General features: G+C 43.3%; 1 protein-coding gene across 4 annotated transcripts in view; it reads right to left on the reverse strand.

Moving 5' to 3' along the window:
• The window catches only part of LOC138738955 (pyruvate dehydrogenase (acetyl-transferring) kinase isozyme 3, mitochondrial), an 80,475-nt gene that overhangs the window by 37,360 nt on the left and 25,842 nt on the right, over nucleotides 1-17,273 (reverse strand). For 2 of the 4 annotated variants that reach the window (XM_069890187.1, XM_069890190.1), the window contains exons 2-3: nucleotides 10,900-11,523; nucleotides 2,873-3,014 (exon numbers count right to left, since the gene is read on the reverse strand). In XM_069890187.1, the coding sequence (XP_069746288.1) occupies nucleotides 2,873-3,014; nucleotides 10,900-11,161 (404 nt within the window). In that variant the 5' untranslated portion in view covers nucleotides 11,162-11,523. Of the gene's footprint in view, nucleotides 1-2,872; nucleotides 3,015-3,713; nucleotides 3,783-10,899; nucleotides 11,524-17,273 lie in introns of those variants that run through there. The other 2 variants (XM_069890191.1, XM_069890188.1) reach the window with 2 other exon arrangements.

Genomic DNA, 17,273 nt, shown 5'->3' on the forward strand with positions numbered 1-17,273 from the left:
ACTTTGTCAAAAGCTTTACTAAAGTCTAAATAGAAAACATCCACAGCTTTCCCTTCATCAACCTTTTTTGTAACCCCCTCGAAAAACTCAATCAGGTTTGTCAAGCATGATCTACCCCTGACAAAACCATGCTGATTACTCCCTATCAATCCCTGTACCTCCAAATATTTGTAAATACCATCCCTCAGAACACTTTCCATCAACTTACGAACCACAGACGTCAGACTCACGGGCCTATAATTCCCAGGTTTCCATTTGGACCCTTCCTTAAACAGCGGAACCACATGCGCCACCCTCCAATCCTTTGGCACTACCCCCGTGACCAGTGACATCCTAAATATCTCTGTTAATGGCCCCACTATCTGTCCACAAGCCTCCCTGAGTGTCCTTGGGAATATTTTGTCCGGTCCCGGAGATTTATCCACCTTTATCTTTTTCAACACAGCCATCACTACCTCCTCGGTTATCCTTATATGCTTCATGACCTCCCCACTATTTTTCTTTACTTCAACTGGTTCAATATTTTTTTCCTTAGTGAATACCGAGGCAAAGAAATCATTCAAAATTTCCCCCATTTCCTCTGACTTCTCACTCAGCCTACCCTCGCTATCTACAAGGGGTCCAATTTTATCCCTCACTAATCTTTTACTTTTAATGTACCTATAGAAACCCTTTGGATTTATTTTTACTCTGTCTGCCAAAGCCTCTTTGTGCCTTTTTTTGGCCTTTCTAATTTCATTATTAAGATTCCTTCTACACTCCTTGTAGTCCTCCTTCAAACTCTCAGCTCCTTGCTCTTTATACCTCTTGTACATCTCCCTTTTTCTCCTAACCAAATTTCCAATATTCCTCGAAAACCAAGCCTCCCTATAACTTCCAGCCTTTACTTTGATCCTCACTGGGACATATCTACACTGTACCCGCAAAATTTCTTTTTTGAATATCCTCCATTTTTCATTTACATCCTTACCTGAAAATATCCTGTCCCACTCAATACTCCCCAAATCCCTTCTTATTCCTTCAAAATTTGCTCTTCTCCAATCCAGAACCTCAACTTTAGGCCCCTCCTTGCTCTTCCCTAAAACTACCCAAAAACTAACAGAGTTATGATCACTAGACCCAATTTGTTCTCTAACATTAATGTCCGATACCTGACCTAGCTCATTCCCTAACAGGAGATCTAGTATTACACCGTCCCGAGTCGGTTCTTTTACTAATTGATTTAGAAAACAATCTTGAACACATTTAACGAACTCTAGCCCATCCAGCCCTCTAACCGTATGGGTATCCCAATCAATGTGAGGGAAATTAAAATCTCCCATGATCACTACCTTATGATTTTCACACATATACGTTATCTCCCTACAAATTTGTTCCTCTAATTTTCTTGGCCCATTTGGTGGTCTGTAATACACCCCTATTAGCACCCTCATGCCTCCTTCACCCCTCAATTTCACCCAAACAGCCTCACTGGACGATCCCTCCAGACCATCCTGCCACCTCACGGCAGTAATGCCCTCCTTAACAAGCAGAGCAACTCCTCCCCCTTTTTTACCTCCTGCTCTATCACATCTAAAACAAATGTATCCTAGAATATTAAGTTGCCAGTCCTGCCCCTCCTGTAGCCAGGTCTCACTAATTGCCACAATATCATGACCCCAAGTATCTGTCCATGCTCTAAGCTCATCTACCTTGTTCACTATGCTTCTTGCATTAAAATGTATGCATTTCAGAGAATGACCCTCACCTATATTCTCTTTTCTACCTTTTACCCTAATCTTCATCCTACCTTTGTTATCGTTATTATTCCTATCTAGATGGCCATGCTCCCTTGACACTGCACTCACACTTTGTTCCCCATCTCCCTGCCAAAGTAGTTTAAACCTTCCCCCACAGCTCTAGCAAATCTGTTTGCCAGCACATTGGTCCCCCTCCAGTTCAAGTGGAGTCCGTCCCTTTTGTACAGGTCCGACCTTCCCCAGAAGAGATCCCAATGATCCAGAAATCTTATCCCTTGCCCCCTGCACCATCTCTTTAGCCACCCATTCATCCTCCACATCCTCCTATTTCTACCCTCACTAACGCGTGGCACCAGCAGCAATCCAGAGATTACTACCTTGGAGGTCCTGTTTTTTAACTTCCTACCTAATTCCACATAATCCTGTTTTAGGATCTCATCCCCACTTCTAACTAAGTCATTGGTCCCCACATGGACCACGACTTCTGGCTGTTCTCCTTCCCCTTGCAGAAGGCTATGAACTCGATCTTTCCCTGTTTTTATGTTTCTCTCAAACTTACTCTCAATTTATATTTTTCATCTCTTTTTTAGGTCTCCATGCCTTTCAGAATGCATCTTTGTTAGTCCTTATTCTTGCTGTCATTTCTCCAATAACTTTCATTTGCCTTGTGTCTTTATTGTTTGTTATTTTTGAACTTATGTAAAGTCTAAATTTATCCTCAATACATCACCCAATAAATATATATCAAATGTCTTCTGGCCTGAAACCAACCTCTGAAAAGTTGGTTATGGTGCTGAAGGTCAACAAATGCCCCTTGAATCACTGCAGGAGTTGCTCAACACTGCAGATTAGCCAACAATCTTCAGCTCGTTCTTCAGTGACCATCCTTCCATTATCGAGTCAGAAGGGGTTGGAGGGGGGAGTATGTTCAATACTATTTAAGGCTGCATTTGTGACTTGTCAGAAAATGAAGCCATCATCTGTATATATTAATCAAGGAAGTGCACTCAATTGCTTGCAAATTTAAACACTGTACCAACACATTTTAAATGCATCTTAATTTTAAACATATTATTCTACTTGGCATTTCAAATAATACCACTGTTTCCTGTTTTACAAATATGGTTACTTACCATGTCTGGACAAGCTGCACAGAGGGCCTGCTCAACAGGTTATCAGGCAGTAAATTAACTTCCCTCATTGTATTTGCCAATCGAACTGGTAATTCCTTTCGCAAGAACATGAATGAAGTTTTTTCACATGCATTGTTACGACCTAATGAGAGCAAAAACAATTAGAACACTTTGCATCTCAGATGTTGGCTGCATACAGTATACTGAAATAATTTATTCACACTTTTCCTTTTAAACATGAGATACATTATGTACAAAATATATTTATTTTAAACTTTCATTCAGAAAGTTATGTCATAATTAAAATAGAAATCCATTTAGTCAAATAAATTAGCATAGTATTCTATCATTCTGGATTTAGAACAATTCATTTTGGATTATTATAAATATCAGAGCAGAAAAAATGTATGAGCATTTTCAGCATGAAGGATATATTCATCTATCAACAATAATTTACTTAAATCTAAATTATATAATTAGCTTTGAAGATGTCATTTTAAACTGTATAAAGCCCGAGGCAGACTGAACTGCTCATTAAAAAGGAAAAACACTCAATCCTCAAATTCTTAGATTGATCCATGATATCAGTCAACTGGTTTTGAAGGCGATGACTTACACAATGTCAATTAGATGAGAATTTTAGCATCTGAGCAAACACACCTCTTGAAATTAATTAAACACAGTTCGATTTTAAGGACCGATTTTAGAGCATTGAAATTGAATTTCAATGCTCTGTAATTACATTCAAAATTTAACTCCTTTCTCACAAGCACGCAATTACTGCAGTATCTACATTTGACATACATGTAAAAAAATATTTGAATACATAATGGCTGCATACTTATGAGTAGAGCCAGTCACTGCTGGTGATGCATCAGTGGTGACACTTTTGGGAAATGTAATGCACAAGCTGGAATGGGAAGAAGAAACAGCATGGTAGTGAACACGCACTGTTGTGTGTGGAGGAAACATGGCCTCCCTGCCTGTTTAGAATGTGTCCTCTCTGTCTGAAATTTATTCGGAAGTCATATCACCTGTCAATCAAGGATAGACTCCAGCCACCCATTAGTGCATACCTTACCAATGGCTAATTTAAATTGCCTAGGGCGATTATTGGTTAGAAGCACAGATTAGCACTGTATATAACACCAACGCACAGCACACTACTTCTCTCTGCCTCATGGTCCAAACCCCAGATATTACTCCATGTCAGGTCGCTACTGAGGACATCGCTGGAAATGTTGCGGGTAAGGTGTCCGCTACACTGAAGCTAAGTCATATTATTGCAATAGATCAATATTTGCAGAGAGCCACACCCCAAGTCCAAAGCCCGCTGCGCAGCTCAGACGGCAAAGTCCTCCTCAGCGACAAGATCTCCATCCTCAACCGATGGTCAGAACACTTCCAATCTCTTTTCAGTGCCAACCGCTCAGTCCAAGATTCCGCCCTGCACCAGCTCCCTCAACAGCCCCTAAGGCTAGAGCTGGATGAGGTCCTCACCCAGGATGAAACATATAAGGCAATCGAACAACTGAAAAGTGGCAAAGCAGCAGGTATGGATGGAATCCCCCCAGAGGTCTGGAAGGCTGGCGGCAAAACTCTGCATGTCAAACTGCATGAGTTTTTCAAGCTTTGTGGGGACCAAGGAAAACTGCCTCAGGACCTTCGTGATGCCACCATCATCACCCTGTACAAAAACAAAGGCGAGAAATCAGACTGCTCAAACTACAGGGGAATCACGCTACACTCCATTGCAGGCAAAATCTTCGCTAGGATTCTCCTAAATAGAATAATACCTAGTGTCGCCGAGAATATTCTCCCAGAATCACAGTGCGGCTTTCGCGCAAACAGAGGAACTACTGACATGGTCTTTGCCCTCAGACAGCTCCAAGAAAAGTGCAGAGAACAAAACAAAGAACTCCACATCACCTTTGTTGACCTCACCAAAGCCTTCAACACCATGAGCAGGAAAGGGCTTTGGCAAATACTAGAGTGCATCAGATGCCCCCCAATGTTTCTCAACATGATTATCCAACTGCACGAAAACCAACAAGGTCGGGTCAGATACAGCAATGAGCTCTCTGAACCCTTCTCCATTAACAATGGCGTGAAGCAAGGCTGTGTTCTCGCACCAACCCTCTTTTCAATCTTCTTCAGCATGATGCTGAACCAAGCCATGAAAGACCTCAACAATGAAGACGCTGTTTACATCCGGTACCGCACGGATGGCAGTCTCTTCAATCTGAGGCGCCTGCAAGCTCACACCAAGACACAAGAGAAACTTGTCCGTGAACTACTCTTTGCAGACGATGCCGCTTTAGTTGCCCATTCAGAGCCAGCTCTTCAGCGCTTGACGTCCTGTTTTGCGGAAACTGCCAAAATGTTTGGCCTGGAAGTCAGCCTGAAGAAAACTGAGGTCCTCCATCAGCCAGCTCCCCACCATGACTACCAGCCCCCCCACATCTCCATCGGGCACACAAAACTCAAAACGGTCAACCAGTTTACCTATCTCGGCTGCACCATTTCATCAGATGCAAGGATCGACAACGAGATAGACAACAGACTCGCCAAGGCAAATAGCGCCTTTGGAAGACTACACAAAAGAGTCTGGAAAAACAACCAACTGAAAAACCTCACAAAGATAAGCGTATACAGAGCCGTTGTCATACCCACACTCCTGTTCGGCTCCGAATCATGGGTCCTCTACCGGCATCACCTACGGCTCCTAGAACGCTTCCACCAGCGTTGTCTCCGCTCCATCCTCAACATTCATTGGAGCGCTTTCATCCCTAACGTCGAAGTACTCGAGATGGCAGAGGTCGACAGCATCGAGTCCACGCTGCTGAAGATCCAGCTGCGCTGGGTGGGTCACGTCTCCAGAATGGAGGACCATCGCCTTCCCAAGATCGTGTTATATGGCGAGCTCTCCACTGGCCACCGTGACAGAGGTGCACCAAAGAAAAGGTACAAGGACTGCCTAAAGAAATCTCTTGGTGCCTGCCACATTGACCACCGCCAGTGGGCTGATATCGCCTCAAACCGTGCATTTTGCACCTCAGTTTGGCGGGCAGCAACCTCCTTTGAAGAAGACCGCAGAGTCCACCTCACTGACAAAAGGCAAAGGAGGAAAAACCCAACACCCAACCCCAACCAACCAATTTTCCCCTGCAACCGTGTCTGCCTGTCCCGCATCGGACTTGTCAGCCACAAACGTGCCTGCAGCTGACGTGGACATTTACCCCCTCCATAAATCTTCGTCCGCGAAGCCAAGCCAAAGAAAAGAAAAGTGTTCTCCCATTTGTATCCCATGTGTTAATTAAAGTTACATGTGATTGTAAAGCTGGTCTTCAGACTTGTCTCTCTGTGAACCCACCAAACCTGACCCTCTTGCCAATACGACATATGTGCGGGTTCAAAAGGAGAGAAAGTAGGGTCAAGGTCACCTGCTGATCTGTAATGTATCAGTAAGGCACGGAGTGTGGTATGGAAGTATGCTGTAAAATTAAATAAAACTGTCGACACAGGTTTTTGCAGTGTCCTTTTTATTGGTCGTGCAGCACGTACTCAGCAGCTCCTACAAAGCCCTTAACTGCAATGAAAATGATAATTCACAAAAAAATATGGTGCACAGTGACTTTTTAAGAGCTGCTCCCAGCAGATCCTCTCCTTACATCCATTCTAAACATTATTTTTTCCTAATGCTTCTAATCCAATCAGATATACTGTATAAACACATGCAGTTAAATTTTGTGGAGCAATTTTTGGGGTAAAATTAAGGGGTTCAACTATTACGCGCACACTACTTTTGACTGTGTTAGTACCTGTGTCGCTCAGGGCCTTGGGAGCTCAGATGGGCAGGTGAGTGGCCGTAATCGGATGCTAAGTCCGCATTCATGATGGAAGCTCATACTGGCGGGTGGCTGGGATTGAGTGGCAAGTCTGCATTTGAGGTATCATGATCTCAAATGGGCGGGCAGCCAAGGCCTAGCCAAAAGATTGTGGTCTAGGTGTCGAAAGCTGGATGGGCCTTGACGAGCACTGGAAGCAGGGCATTGGGAACTCCAGTGGATGGACGACCTGGGCTTAGGCGAGAGTCTGCAGTCAGGAGCTCAGATGGGAAAGCAGTTGGCATGCCAAGAGCTTGGACATGCAGGTGGCTGGGGCCCAGGCAAGAATCCACCCTAACTGCAAACTCTCGCCCCAACACCCCAATTGTGGACAGTTGGCAATCAATCACAAGCCATATGCACTAATGGTGCTGGCGACCAATGACAACTTTCTGCAGGCTTTATAAACAACCCGGCAGAAAAACCTTTAAAATACGCATAACAAAACCCTTAAAATATTCACCCTACCAGCTGCATTCCTTACAATCAGCTACAGGTGTTTTTTTTAAATGAGTGAACAGTGCTCAACACAATCAACAAATTATCAACAAATAAACACAATCTTCAAATCTCCCAGGTAACAACTGCTCCAGAAACAGAGCGACTGCAAGGCAGAGGTCTTAAAGGGACAGGCGGGATTCAAACAAGGCTGAAGCGCAGAGGTCTGAGACCTCCCCTTCTATCCATATTACCGGCACATGTCCAGTCATTGGAGAATAAAAATCGACGACCTGAGGGCAATTAAGACAAATCTCAGTTGTTTCCTGCACTGAGACCTGGCTAACAGAGAACACACCAGATACTGTTATCCAACAAAATGGTTTCACCTTCCATGGACTGGATCGGAACTCAGATTCTGGAAAAAGGAGAGGAGGCAGTGTGTTAATACTGGGTGGTGCATGGACATTCGAATTATGTCGACCCCCTGCTCTACTGCCTTAGAGCAAATCTCAATTAAGTGCAGATCCTTCTATCTACCCCAAGAGTTTGCATCTGTGATTCTCACCAGAGTTTACATCCCCCCCACCCCCCCTGATGCTGATTACAAGCAGGCATTCACAGAGCTGCATGATGTGGTCAGTAAACAAGAGACGCCCCAGCCCGAAGCATGACAAATCTTAGTCAGCGACGTTAACCAGCCCTGCATCAATAAAACCCTGCCTGACTACCACCAACATGTTACCTGCTGTACCAGAGATCCCAGCACACTTGATCGCTGCTACACCAAGATAAGGAAGACCAACCGTTCTTTTCTGAGACCGCACTTTGGCAAGTCTGATCACCTGGTTGTGCTCCTTCTGCCTTCATACAAGAGAGAGGCTTCAGAGGTCAGGACAGCTAGAAAGTGGTCGCAGGAGGCCGAAGAATGGTTACAGGACTTCCTCGAGTCAGCAGATTGGGTGGTGTTCAAGGACTCTGCTGAGAATCTGAACGAGTACACGGAGGGTGTCACACTTTATCAAAACAGCTGTGGATGAGTGTCTCCCCAACCAAATCATTCAAGGTTTTCCCCAACCAGAAGCCATATATGAACAATGAAATCCAGAACCTGCTGAGAGCCAGATCACAGACATTTAAGTCTGGAGATCCAAATAAGTACAGAAGGAACAGGAATGACTGCCGAAACCTATCTCCTGGGTGAAGTGGAGATTTCGGATGAAAATAGAAACAACAAGGAACACCCGACAGCTGTGGTAGGGTCCAAATTCCACAACTTGTTTCAAAACCAAAGCAGACAGCAAATCTTCTCTCCCAGAGGAGCTCAACGACGTCTATGGCCAATTTGACGACAGTAACAGTGAAGAACCACCCCTCTGCACCTCCAGGTCCCCTGATGATCCCATCCTGTTTGTATCGGAAGATGACGTGCACGCTGCCTTCAGGAGAGTGAATCCGAGGAAAGCATACAGCCCAGATGGAGTACCTGGCTGAGTATTAAAGATCTGTGCTGATCAACTTACCAAGCTATGCACGAATATCTTCAATATCTTCCTCCAGCAGGGCATGGTATCCACCTGTTTCAAACAGGCCTTAACAACTGTCAACCAGTAGCACTAACATCAATAGTGATGAAATATTTTGAAAGGCTGGTGATGAAGCAGATCAGCTCCTGTCCGAGCGGTGAAGTGGATCCATTCCAGTTTGTCTATCGTAGAAACAGGTCTACAGCAAATGCCGTCTCACTGGTTCTACACAAAATCCTGGAACACCTGGACAGCAAAGATGCATACAGTCCAGCTTTTAACACCATCATCTCCTCAAAACTGATCAGCAAACTCCAAGTCCTGGGAGTTAATTGGATCATGGATTTCCTCACCTCCAGACCACGATCAGTGAAGACTGGCAAGAACTTCTCCACAATCTCCATCAGCACCGGAGCAACACAGGGCTGTGCTCTTAGTGCCCTACTCTACTCACTTCACACACATGATTGTGTAACTTGGTACTTCAATAACACCATCTACAAATTTGCCAACAATATCACGGTAGTGGGTTGTATAAAGGAAGGGGATAAGTCAGCATACAGGAGGGAGATTGAAAACTTGACTGAATGGTGCACCAACAACAACCTTGCACTCAATGTCACCAAAACTGAGGAGCTGATTGTTGACTTCAGGAAAGGAAAGCAGTGATCATTGGAGAATCAGAGGTGGAGAGGGTGAGCAAATTTAGGTTCTTGGGAGTCGCAATCTCAGAGGATCTTTTCTGGAACCAACACACCAATGGCATCGTGAAGAAAGCACGTCAGCACTCTACTTCCTCAGGAGTTTGTGGAGGTTTGGCATGACACCAGAAACCCTGGCAAGTTTCTACAGAGGTGTGGTGGAAAGTGTGCTGACTGGCTGCAATATGGTCTGGTACAGGAACATACCCTTGAGCGTAAAGCCCTCCAAAAGGTAGTGGACACAGCCCAGGACATCACAGGCAAAACCCTCCCCATTATTGAGTACATCTACAGGGAATGTTGCTATCACAGGGCAGCAGCAATCATCAAAGACACACACTACCCAGTACACACTCTGTTCTCGCTGTTGCCATCAGGAAAGAAGTATAGATGCATCAAGACTCACACTATTTGGTTCAAGAACAGCTGCTACTCCTCCACCATCAGACTCTTCGATAACAAACTCAATCAGGCACTCATTTAAGAACTCTTACTTGTGCACTTTATTAATTTTCTTTGTTCTCTCTGTATTGCAGTTAGTTTGTTTACATTCATTATCTGTTGACATTTATTTGTTTACATGCTTACGCATTGGACAATTTATTTTTTGCACTACCAATTAGTGGTAATTCTGCCTGGTCTGCAGGAACAAGGAATCTCAGGGTTGTATTGATGTCATGTATGTACTCTGACAATAAATCTGACGCTACCATTGTGAGCACCAGTATACATGATTCCTGTTTCAGTCAACATATTTCTGTGCCTGTACATTGCAAGTCAAAGAGCCACGATTTGGCCACCCCGACCCAGACCCACTGCAACGTGCCTATCGTCACAATTGTTCCACAGCAGATATAATTTGACTGGCTCTTCACTAGCCCTGGATCACCTGGACCACAGCAATACCCATGTCTGACTGCTGTTCATCGATTATACCTCCTCTTTCAACACCATCAATCCCTCAGTACTTAAGCTTCAAAACCTGGGCCTTATTACTTCCCTCTGTAACTGGATTATTGCCTTCCTCATCGGAAGATCACAGTCAGTGCAGATCTGTCACCTCCTCTTCAGGGACAATTAACACAGATGCCCACTGCTGTACCCTCTCTCCCATGAAAGTGTGACTAGGCACAATTCAAATGCCACCTACAAATTTGCTGATGACACCACATGTTGTGTGGGAAAGAAAACAAGTTCTGTAGGTTTAAAGAGCAACAAGTCTGGACGCAGGCTGAAGACAGAAATTATCTTTACTAAAACACACGCAAGAGAATCGCAAGAGGGATAACACACAATAGTACTCTCAATCACAAAACACAATATGATCAGTCACATCGGACCGACCACCACCATTATTAGCAACTCTGTATAAACATACAAGCACAGTTCCACCCAGTCACATCAGACTTAATACTACCAATACCAGCAACCATGTACAGACTTCTAACAACCAAGGAGTATAATACACTACCCACCATTCTTGACTAACATGGGCACGGCTCCAATGCTATCTTGTTGTTGTTCATCCTTCGAGGTCGAAGATGACCATGGCTTCAAAGTCAAATGGGAGATGGCTGTGGGTCCGGAGGTGACTGGTGAGGCCAATCCGGGCCCTGAAGGCTCGCCCATATGTGGGACACAAGTGGGTGGGAGCTGTTGAGGCAGTGGATGCTGCTCAGGCCTTGCGCACAGCATGCTTTTGTTGCGCCTCGATGATGCGCCTGACTTCAGCTGCATGGGCTCCTGTGGTAATCTTGCTGTGCCAAGCTGGACAGTCGATGGCAAGCATCTCCCACGTGTTGATGTCGACACCCAGGCCTTTGAAGGACGCTTTGAGGCAGTCTTTGTAATGTTTCTTCTGCCCCCCAACTGAGCACTTGCCCTGACACAGTTCTCCGTACAGCAGCTGCTTAGGCAATCGGCTGTCTAGCATTCTGACCACATTTCCAGCCCACTTGGCTTGAGCTTTGTGGAGGGTGTAGATGCTGCAGAGCCCAGCACGTTCCAGGATTTCCATGTCAGGGACTTTGCCCTGCCACCTGATGTGGAGGAGCCTGCAGAGACAGCTCAGGTGAAAGTGGTTGAGCTGTTTGGCATGTCTGCGAAAACAAGTGAGGGGATTGTGTCATTACTACACCACTATGCGATCATCCCAACAGCGGATCAGGTGGAAGAGGAGACCTCCCAATGGCTGCAAAGGTGGATGAGGATGCCCAACAATGGGTAGGGAGGCTTGCGAACAAACCGTAAGAACTGCTGTGGACCCACATCACTCAGGGCTTATCTACCTAGCATGTGAAGCCTGGATTTGGCAGACTGTGCGGAATAAACATTCACTGGTTCAATGGGCAGAAAAGCAATTCTCAGCAATGCATCGTGGAGCGCTAAGAGGGCACAATGAGACACATACAGAACACTGCTGGCAATCCACTGCATCCTGACCTGTCTCCAATGCTATCTACAACACCAATGTACAACAACCCAATCTCTTTGAAGACCACAAATGACCAACGACTCCTCCAGTGTTGTCCACAGTTCATGACCTGGAATGGAGCAGAGTTTGTCTCAGGACCAAAGAGCAGAAGAGAAAGAGCTACTCCATGTGGTAGACTTTATAATACAGCAAGGAGGAGGGTCCAGCCCAGGTAATCACTAGGTAATTAAAAAGGCCATTGGTCAGGTGTACACTAATGGGTGGGCAGAGTCCAACCTTGAGAGGCAGGTGATACAATTTCCTATTAGGTTCCAGGCAGAGCAGTCACATGACCTTCCACAATCCACACTCCATTATGGTTGTCAGCAGAATCACAGACGGCAATGAGGAAGCATACAGGAGTGAGATAGATCAGCTAACTGAGTAGTATCGGAACAACCAACTTGCACTCAGTATCATTAAATCAAAGGAATTGATTGTGAACTTCAGAAAGAGAAAGCCAGGGGAACACATACCAGTCACAACTGAGGATAAAAAAAAGTCAAGTTCCTCAGTGTCAACATCTTTGAAGACCTATCCTGAGACCATCATGTTGATCTAATCATGAAGCAGGAATACCAATGGCTATATTTCATTAGAAGTTTGAGGAGATTTGATACATTACCAAAGACTCTTGGAAATTTCTACAGGTCTACCATGGAGAGCATTCTGACTGGTTGCAAAACGGTTTGGTATAGAAGCGCCAATGCATAGGATCAGGCTACAGCGTCATCATGGGCACTTCATTCAGGACATCTTTAAGAGGAGGTGTGTCAAGAAAGCTGCTTCATTATCATGGACCCTCATCACCCAGACCATGTCCTTTTCTCATTACTAACACCAGGAAGGAGGTACAGGAGCCTGAAGACACACACTCAACATTACAAAAACAGCTTCTTCCCCTCCACCAGATTTCTAAACAGCCAATGAACCTTTGGACACTACCTCACTCTTTCTCTTTTTTTGTGTTAGTTATTTATTTTTTAAATCTTGTATTTACATAATTGTAATTTCTAGTAATTGTTGCATCTTGTTCTGCACAATATTGCTGCCGCAAACAACAAGCTGCATGACACGTTCATGATAATAAAACCTGATTCTCAAACATTTTTCACTGTATCTCAGTACATGTGACAATAAACAATTCAATCATGATAATGAACAACAAAATTCCTGCTCTTGAAAGAGACATTAGAAACACAAGACTAATCGAAATGTAATTCTAATTAAATCTACTGTTGCACAAGAAGCCAGGAGTACAGCACATATTCCTTAAGGGTAAGTTGACATTTGCAGTATGATCAGATGACAAATTCCACATCACACTGAAGGTCAATGCTTCACTGGAAATTTGTTTACAGCTACTCATACAGAGTTACCAGTAAACTAATAATCATATCCAGCAGGTTTTTTTTTTGGGGGGGGGGTTACTTTGGCTTTACTCATCAAAATTTATTATCCAGCAATTTATGATTCTATGCAGTTTGGGTTCTAATAAATGCTGAGTGAAATCATCTTCCAATAAATTATTTCCTTTCTTTATATATATCAGAATAACAAATAAATGTAGTGACTTTTCTCAAATCATAGCTACTTGACTTATTTTCGACTTAAAGCAATTGTCCCAGAAGCAATAACACATATACAGAATTTCTTTATTTTTCAATATTTCATAATTTTATTTTAGATTTTTAAACTCAGCCATTCAGCCATTTTGGCCCATGAGTCTGTGCTGCCCATTTACACCTAATTAACCTGTATTCAAGGTATGTTTTTAATTTTGAAAGTAATGGATTTGGGGGGTGCAACACCCAATGTAAATTCCAATTCCTACTGTTGAATCTAAATTTTGCTGGAGGTATAACAACAAAGTCAATGTAGTGATTAAAAACAAATTTGCAATTCCAAAAAAGGTAACATCCAAAACCGATAGGGATGAGAGTTGTATTAATGCTAAAAAGATTTTTCTTAGTTAGGTTCCAGCATGGTATTCGCAATCTACAAGTTGCTATCCTCCAGTGAAAACAGTCTCATTTGACCTGGTTTTCATGCTGATGTTGAGCATAAAGCTTTAAAAAAAATGGGAACGTTTGAGGAGGAGTGACTGATATATAGTGATATTCTGCACACGAGAAAAAATAAAAGCTTATCTAAGCCAAAAATGCTTGGAGGGACTCAGATAATTCACCTAGAAAAGATGATTCTGCTCTGATGATTAAAATTGATTGCTGAGAAAAATCTGAACAATGAAGCTTGGCAAATAATGGGAATGTACAAGAATAGCATGGGCCAGAAAGTAGAGTAGATTTCATTAGAAATATTAATAACCCCTTCAGACAAGAAAATGTGAAAACTATTGAAAACTCACATTCATATTGAGTAAACCAATCAATAAATGCCATTAGCAACATGATTCTGATGTCACAAAGTGTCAACTTGAAAGCTGTAAAGACTGGTTTCAGAATGGAAATGTCTCACCAATGAATGACAGCTAATGGGATTGATGACTGGATGGTACCATTCAAGCAAAAGGAAATAAAATTTAGCCTATAGATCATCATTCAAAGGGCCCAAAGAATTGTTAAGGACCCTTTCCATCCAGCACACAGTATCTTAGACCCACTACCATCAGAAAGGAGATACAGGAGCATTACAATCAGGTCTGAAGGGCTGGGAAATAGCTCCTCCCCTCTGGCTGTGAAATTTTTGAACAGTATCCTACAACTGAGTAAATCATCCCAAAATATTTAAATATATACATTTTAAATTACATCTTTATGCCTGTACAAGTTGAATATTCCTTATTGGATCTCAAAAACAAAAACTTTTTAGTGCCGACATGATGCAACAAGTGGGGAAAAAATTCAATACCTGACTTGCCCACGTGGAGCTCTAATGCCCTGTTGGTAACAATGGAGCTCTGATGTATAAAGACAACACCCTAATCGCCAAGTAACAATTTTGTAAATTAAATTAACAAGTGATTACAATAACAGTAAAAAAAAACAAGATCTTTGCTTCTGGCCGGGGAGATACCAAACAGAGCTGGGTCCAAGTTTTCAGCATCAGGTGCAACTGGATTCAGCGACTCAATTCTCAACATCTGGTGCAATACCGACCATATCAAAGAAGTTGCATCAGGCTCCCACAGTGGTGGTGGGAGGTGTCAGGACGGGCGGCGGTGGTGGGGAGGTGATCAGGGAGGAGATCTTCTTTTGTAAGCAGAGATTAAGTTTTTTTGGCAAGTAATAAACATAATTTCATGTGAATTTTTGACTTGTGGCATCATATCAGTGCTCAAAAAGCCTGCCATTGTTTGTTGTTGCTGTTTAATGCTGATAAAGGTATTCTGCTGATGCTACTGTGCCGCTTAGTTCCACTGTTCCACTGGACCCACTATTCCTGACCATTCACCACCCAATGAGACCAGACTGTTTATTTGCCTCAGACCAGACTGAACCCGATCACTCATTACCACGTTACTCTATACCTCAATGCTGGAGACAAGCTAGGAAATGGAGAAAACGTGCAGGCATCTCAGTTATGCTAAAAAGATTTACCTATTTTTCTATCCGGGATGACAATCAGGGACTTGGCCAATCTCACTGCTTCATCTCTCAATGTTCCCTCAAGACCAGGTACACCTTTATCCAACTGATAAACCCAACAACAAACACTGACACCAAATCACCACCCCGCCAGCTCCCTACTGGACCATTGGCGAAGTTCAGTGAGGTACTCTTCCAAAATCTCCACTGTCTAAAATTGGGTCCATCTTTGGATCACAAGATCATCCCAACTAAAATGGCTCTGGTCAATGCCAAATCCTTATCAAACAAGACTTTTATCCTTAATGTATTCTTCACCACTCAAGGTTTGGACTTCCTACTATTGACAGAAACCTGGTTAAACAATGGCAAAATTGCTCCATTGCATGAGCTTTTCCTGAAAAACTGTGACTTTCTCAGTACGCCTTGACCCTCTGGATGGGGTGAGGGTTTAGCTGTTATGTTCAAAAAGCAATACAAATGCTGATTATTGAATTCTGGTTATTTCTCCTACTTCGGTCCAACTAATTAAAGTGGGCATAGTTAACCCCCTTTTAATTGTTCTTATATATCGCCCACCAAAAGACATAAGGTTTTTAAATCACTCAGTTCACAGACTTCCTTTCAAGCACCATGCCCAACTTCAATTGAATTCTGATTTTCTGTGATTTCAATATCCACATGTGTTGTCCAATCAAGCTTCTGGTAAGCGAATTCATGCATCTAGTTGTATCTTTTAACTTGGAACTGCTTCCAACAGGACCCACTCATAATCTAGGACATACTCTTGACTTAGTCCTGTTGTCTGATTAGATCAATTAACAACCCGGTATTAATTGATACCTGTATGTCAGACCGTGCAGCAGTTACTTTGGACCTAGCTCAACCTCGCTCCCCAAACAAATCTAGTCTTCCTATATGCTACTCGAAGACCACAAATAAGTTCTCAGAGGGCCTTATAGCAGCCCAAGTACTACCATTCTCCCCATGGAGGAACTTTTGTCCCAACTTCATTCCTCCTGTTCTTCTATCCTGAATGCTGTAGCCCCACTCAAGGAGGAAAAAAACCCAAGCTGTATCTTGGCTCAATAATACCACCAAAGCCCTGAGAAGGGAGTGCAGGATAGCCGAACTTATGTGGAAGCAAGACAAACTACAAATTTCCCTCGAAATTCTGAAAAACAACCTGCCTACATACCAAGAAACAGTTAAGACTGAAAAAACAAAATATTTTTCCAACCTAATTTCCAACAATTCACAAAATCCCAAGGTCTTGCTCAATATCATTAACTAAATTATTGGTCCTGCACATAATACTAACTCTGCTGCATCCCTTACCAAATGCAAAGAATTTTTAAAATTCTTCATTAACAAAGTCGAGAACATCAGAACCAACATTCCTCCCTCCACCTGCAATCTAACTCTACCACATCTGTGATTTCAATATCCACATGTGTTGTCCAATCAAGCTTCTGGTAAGCGAATTCATGCATCTAGTTGTATCTTTTAACTTGTTATTCCAACTTGGACTGTGTGATAGTACAGATCTATCACCAATGTACATAGTGTATATAGTTACTGTATCTAGACTGTGCTTACAGCGATTGGCTGAGAGCTAAGCCACACCTATTGTCTGGGCCTTAAAGGGTTGTGTCCCTAGCCAGGTCGGATCATTCCGGACTGGTCGGCCACCTGTGAAGAGCTCCGGTCTTTTGCTAATAAAAGCCTTGGTTTGGATCAACAAGTCTTTGGTTCTTTCGACGAGCTCTACAGACTGTTTCAGCCCAACCACACTACCCACCCTTAGAAAGATTGTGTTCGCCATAAA

Source organism: Narcine bancroftii, chromosome 7 (assembly GCF_036971445.1).
Source record: "Narcine bancroftii isolate sNarBan1 chromosome 7, sNarBan1.hap1, whole genome shotgun sequence".
NCBI classification, from domain to species: domain Eukaryota; kingdom Metazoa; phylum Chordata; class Chondrichthyes; order Torpediniformes; family Narcinidae; genus Narcine; species Narcine bancroftii.